Genomic DNA, 5,101 nt, shown 5'->3' with positions numbered 1-5,101 from the left:
GCCCCCGGGCGGGGCCGGAGGGGGTACAGCCCCAGGCAGAGGGACAGACCCCCGGGTGGGGCCGGAGGGGTACAGCCCCAGGCAGAGGGACAGGCACCGGCACAGGGCCGGAGGGGGTACAGCCCCAGACAGAGGGACAGACCCATGCGTGGGGCCGGAGGGGGTACAGCCCCAGGCAGAGGGACAGACCCATGCGTGGGGCTGGAGGGGATACAGCCCCAGGCAGAGGGACAGGCCCCCGGGTGGGGCCGGAGGGGATACAGCCCCAGGCAGAGGGACAGGCCCCGGGGTGGGGCCGGAGGGGGTACAGCCCCAGGCAGAGGGACAGGCCCACAGGCAGATGATATTTTATTATGATGATTTTAAATTAAAATTATTCAGCATTTAAAAACAGCTCCCCTGGGCCCCATGGCCCAGCGCCAGCTGTGATCGTGTGCAGTGGCCATGCAGGGCCGGGGACAGACACCGCCCGTCCAAGAGTTTGGGATGAGGATTGTCGGAGGCCAGGCAGCGGGCCCCGGGCCAGGGCTGGATCATGCTGGGGAACTGGCCTGGCCACGGGTTACCACAGTGGCCCCTGCCTGGACCAGGCACCCTGAAGGGACCCAGCCCAGCTGGGCAGCCCCTTGGGCCAGGGAGGGGCAATGGCACCCTCACTCACAGCAGTGCCCACGTCTTCGGCTCCCCTGCGCCTCTCCTGGGGGCCGTGCTGCTGAAAGGGGAGAGAGGGGGGACCCCTGCCAAGCTTCTGTCCCGTGTGGTTCTCCCTGCAGTGAGGGCTCAGCACGTACCAGGCCCTCACCCACGGCCCGTCTGTGCCCGGCAGCGGATGCTGCTCCGCCACGCCCCACACGCGGGTGCAGCGATTACAGGTGGTGACAAAATGCACCGTGTCGGGTGAGCAGCTCAGCCAGCAAGGGCAGGTGAACGTCAGGGGCAGGGCCAGGGTAGATCCTGGGTTGCCCACCCAGCAGCCTGTGCACACGCCCTCCGCAACAGTGCCAGCTAAGTGCCAGCACGGTGTGCACCACACACGTGCTCCCCCCTGCACGCCCTCTGCGGCTCCCAGCCATGCGGGTCTGGGTGGGGCCGCAGGCAGGACAGGCGCGGGGGGAGGCTGTGAGACCTGTTGGCCATAGGGATACCCCACCTCCCGCGGGGACTTGCCCGTGCACGTCCGAGCCCCGGAGCCATGGGGGAGGGGAAGGACCCTGGGCACAGCCCCCCCCGCCGCTCCTCCCTTCTCATTCTCTCTGGGCTGCTCTCCCCGCTCAGGCAGCCAGGCTCTCTTGTGGCTGGGGGCCCCAGGGCTGAGGGGTCAGCCAGGCTGTGGAGCACGGGGCCCTGCTGCTCCGAGGGGGAGGGGTGCGCGCGTTGGGGGGAGGCACAGGCTAGGTGCAGAGAGGAGGGAAGATACAGCAATTAAAATCAGGTTTTAAAAAGGGGCAAGCGGCCTCCACACAGTCCCTGGCCTGCAGCGGGGGCCCAGCGGCTCCCTCTGGCTCATGCGCCCAGGTTCCTTCCCTCACGGCTGGAGGGAGTTCTCCTGCACCGGGCGCGGCGCTGCTGCGGCAGGCGCCTGGCAGCCGCTGTTCTCCAGGGCCAGCTGCATGCTCCAGATGCTGAGGGGGCGCATGTAGGCCAGAGAGCGGAAGACCTTCCTTTGGCAATAGGCCTCTGGTGTCTGGAAGGCCATGCCCAGCCGCTCCCACACGGTCCGGTAGCAGCCCTCCGCTGTGTGGAAGCCCTCCTGCACCAGGCCCTGCAGCAGAGGGAGAAGAGAGTCAGGCCCGTCCCCTGGCACCGCCTGCTCGTGCCAAGGGGCGCCGTGCCACACCCACCTCCTGGATCATGGTGGCTGCCAGGGCGTACACGACCCCAACCCAGGCCTCGCTGGACTGCACGCTGGAAGTGTCCAGGCTCCCATCGGGCCTCATGCCGTTCACGGCTCCCATCGTCCCATTGGCAAAGCCCATGACGTTCAGCTCAAAGATCGTCTTCAGCGCGCTGAGAACATGGCTCCTGGGGAAAACCTGCGGAGAGAGACACCCTCAGGCCTCTCGGCCACACAGGGCCCCACCCTGAACCCAGGGCCCGGGGGCCGGTCCTGCACTCGGAGACAGCGGTGGCAGAGTCTGTTTAAGGCAGATAGGGCCAGTACATCATCTGCTTTCTGTACAGCAGAGACCCCTGGTCCGAGCCCAGCAAAACACCGAGCGAAAAGGCAGCAGGCCGGATGGGAAGACACCAAGGCGGCGAACCCACCACTGCCATTGCGAGTCTGCGCCAACGTTCCCGAGTCAGCGGCTCCGGTGCCTGTTGCAGAGCCAACGGCACAGCAGGGAGCAAGGTGGCCAGCCCCACGCCTGCTGCCTCTGCCGGGTCAGGTTCCCATTCTGCAGCTGGCTGAACTGGGGGGGGCGAGACTCAACCCCCCACCGGCAGCCTTACCCACGCCGCCACCCCCTCGCTGCGCAAACTCTCTGGCTTCAGCTCCCAGCCAGTGGTTCTCGTCCTGCCTGTCCCTGCTGGATTACAGAGCCTGGCAGTGCCCGGGATCGTCTCCCCAGGCTGACCTTGTACACCACCACCAAGTCCCCGCTCAATCTGAGTGCGTTCAGCCTCTCTCCATCCGACACTCCCCCGCCCTCACACCATCGGGGTGGCTTCCCCCCACCCTCTCCAGTTGTTCAACACCTCTTTCCAACAAGTGCCTGCGGGATCCAGTATCAGTCACACCAGTGCGCTGTGCAGCGGTAAAATCGCCTCCCTGCTGCCCCGTGTACACATCACATTAGCCTTGTGTGCCACAGCAGCGCAGGAGCAGCTCAGAGCATCATGTGACTGGGAGGGACCTCGAGGGGTCTCTCGTCCAGTCCCCGGCACTCATGGCAAGACAAAGTATTATCTAGACCAGTGGTCTCCAGCCTTTGTATGCCCAAGTTCACTTTCTGAATTTAAGTGCAACCCAGGATCTACCCTGGCCCTTCCCCAAAGCCCTGCCCCACTCACTCCATCCGCCCCCGTCACTCACTCTCCCCCACCCTCACTCACTTTCACCGGGCTGGGGCAGGGGTTGGGGTTTGGGAGGGGGTGCGGGCTCTGGGCTGGGGCCGAGGGGTTCGCAGTGTGGGAGGGGGCTCCAGACTGAGCCTGGGGCAGGGGGGTGGGGTGCAGGAGGAGGTGAGGGGTGCAAGCTCTTGGAGGGAGTTTGGGTGCAGGAGGGGGCTCTGGGCTGGGGCAGAGTGCTGGGGTGCAGGAGGGGGTGGGGGTTCTGGCTCTGGGAGGAGATCAGGGGTGGGGTTCGGGGTGCAGGAGGGGGTATGGGGTACTAGCTCCAGGAGAGGGTAGAGGCTGGGGGTTGGGGTGCAGCTTCCCGCCAGGCAGCACTTATCTTCGGCGGCTCCCGGTCGGCGGTGCAGTGGGGCTGCTGCTAAGGCCGTCTCCCTGCCTACCCCGGCCTCACGCCGCTCCCAGAAGGGGCCAACTCGCCCCTGTGGGGGGTGGGTGGCTCCGCGCGCTGCCCCTCTCTGCAGGCACTGCCCCCGCAGCTCCCATTGGCCACAGTCCCCATTCCCGGCCAATGGGAGCTGCAGGGGCGGTGCTTGCAGGCAGGAGCAGCGCGCGGAGGGCTACTCCTGCCCCCCCCCCACCCCTGGGGCCGCGCTAGACACTTCTGGGAGCGGTGTGGGGCTAGGGCAGGCAGGGAGCCTGTCTGTCTTAGCAGCAGCCCCACTGTACTGCCGGAGATGGCCATCGACTGGTTGGTGACCACTGATCTAGACCATCCCTGACAGGTGTTTGTCCAACCTGCTCTTCAAAATCCCCAATGATGGAGATTCCACCACCTCCCTAGGCAATTTATTCCAGTGCTTAACCATCCTGACAGTTAGGAACTTTTTCCTAATGTCCAACCTAAACCTCCCTTGCTGCAATTTAAGCCCATTGCTTAAATGGTCTAGATATTACTTAGTCCTGCCTTGAGTGCAGGGGACTGGACTAGAGACCTCTCAAAGTCCCTACGATTCTATGACTCCTTGATTTGGCATCAGGGCTTTGCACTTGTTGCTTGGCTGGTGAAATCTAAGGACAGTGCTCACCGCCAGTCTGGGGTTTTACGCCCTATTTCTGGCACTCTGCCCCGAGTAAGGTGCCCACGCTCCTACATCCCCCAGACAGTGTGACAATACGACTTTGCATTTGCCACATTGTGTTTGAATGGGCCCAGCTTCCCACGCAATCCAGATTGCTCAGATCGTCCTCATCACTTGCCACTCCCCTAATCCTTGTGCCATGTGTAGATTTGCCTTCCCAATCCACCCCTGCCACCCTGGGTGGCAACAAACCTTTGCTCACCTGGAACTCGCCCTGGTCTAGGCCGCTGGCCCGGAGGAACCACTGCCCGGCGCACTGGTCGGACATGACGGTGCTGGAGAAGGGGCCCCCGCTGCTGTCGTAGTTGTAGTATTTCCCTGCAGTGGGGACGAGAGAGTCAGCTAGACAGTCACGCCCCCGCCTCTGACACCGGCGGCCTCTCCTCTTACACTGCGCCCTGCCTACGGGGACACCACGCGGCGCCCCACAGGGCGGGAGTCACTCGCTGCCTGAGGCAGACACCCCGTGTCCCAGAGCGGGGGCCCGCACCCTAGGCCGAGGGCGGGTCAGCGCAGCGCCCCCCACGGGGCCCCGGCACCCTGCCATACGCACCGTTCCACAGCAGCCGCTCAAACGCCTCCGTGCCCTTCCTTCGGATGGCGCTGTATTTCTGTAGGACCTCGCTGTCACCCACAATCCCCGCCACCTTGCACATCACACAGACGGCTGCCAGCCACAGGCTGCCGCAGTACGCGCTGCAAAGCAAAAGAGATGGGTTTGGGCACGAGCCGCTGCCGCCAGTGCAGACGTATCCGCCACGTCAGCCTCAGCCCTGGCGCTACATCACGGGCACATTACACGGCCCTAGACAGAGATGGGCTGCAATTCCTGTCTACCTGACCAGTCCCCGAGCCTCACAGCGCTCGTCCCCCTCCCCCCCCGGGGGGGGCCCCCCTCCAGCCCCTGAGCCTCACAGCGCTTGTCCCCCTCCCCCCCGGGGCTGCGC

The 5,101-nt window shown here is 64.9% G+C and overlaps 1 protein-coding gene across 1 annotated transcript in view; it reads right to left on the bottom strand.

Moving 5' to 3' along the window:
• Positions 1–331: 331 nt before the first annotated feature.
• GBA2 (glucosylceramidase beta 2) overlaps positions 332–5,101 on the bottom strand; it is a 56,526-nt gene continuing 51,756 nt past the window's right edge. The window contains exons 8-11 of the mRNA XM_029912992.1: positions 4,708–4,850; positions 4,357–4,472; positions 1,842–2,033; positions 332–1,762 (exon numbers count right to left, since the gene is read on the bottom strand). Of these exons, the coding sequence (XP_029768852.1) occupies positions 1,526–1,762; positions 1,842–2,033; positions 4,357–4,472; positions 4,708–4,850 (688 nt within the window). The 3' untranslated portion in view covers positions 332–1,525. The remainder of the gene's footprint in view (positions 1,763–1,841; positions 2,034–4,356; positions 4,473–4,707; positions 4,851–5,101) is intronic.

The sequence above is a fragment of the Terrapene carolina genome, unplaced genomic scaffold (assembly GCF_002925995.2).
Source record: "Terrapene carolina triunguis isolate 2854851 unplaced genomic scaffold, T_m_triunguis-2.0 Scaffold408, whole genome shotgun sequence".
NCBI lineage: Eukaryota > Metazoa > Chordata > Testudines > Emydidae > Terrapene > Terrapene triunguis.
The sequence above is the reverse complement of the archived record's forward strand: the minus strand, read 5'-3'. Positions and strand labels throughout refer to the sequence as shown.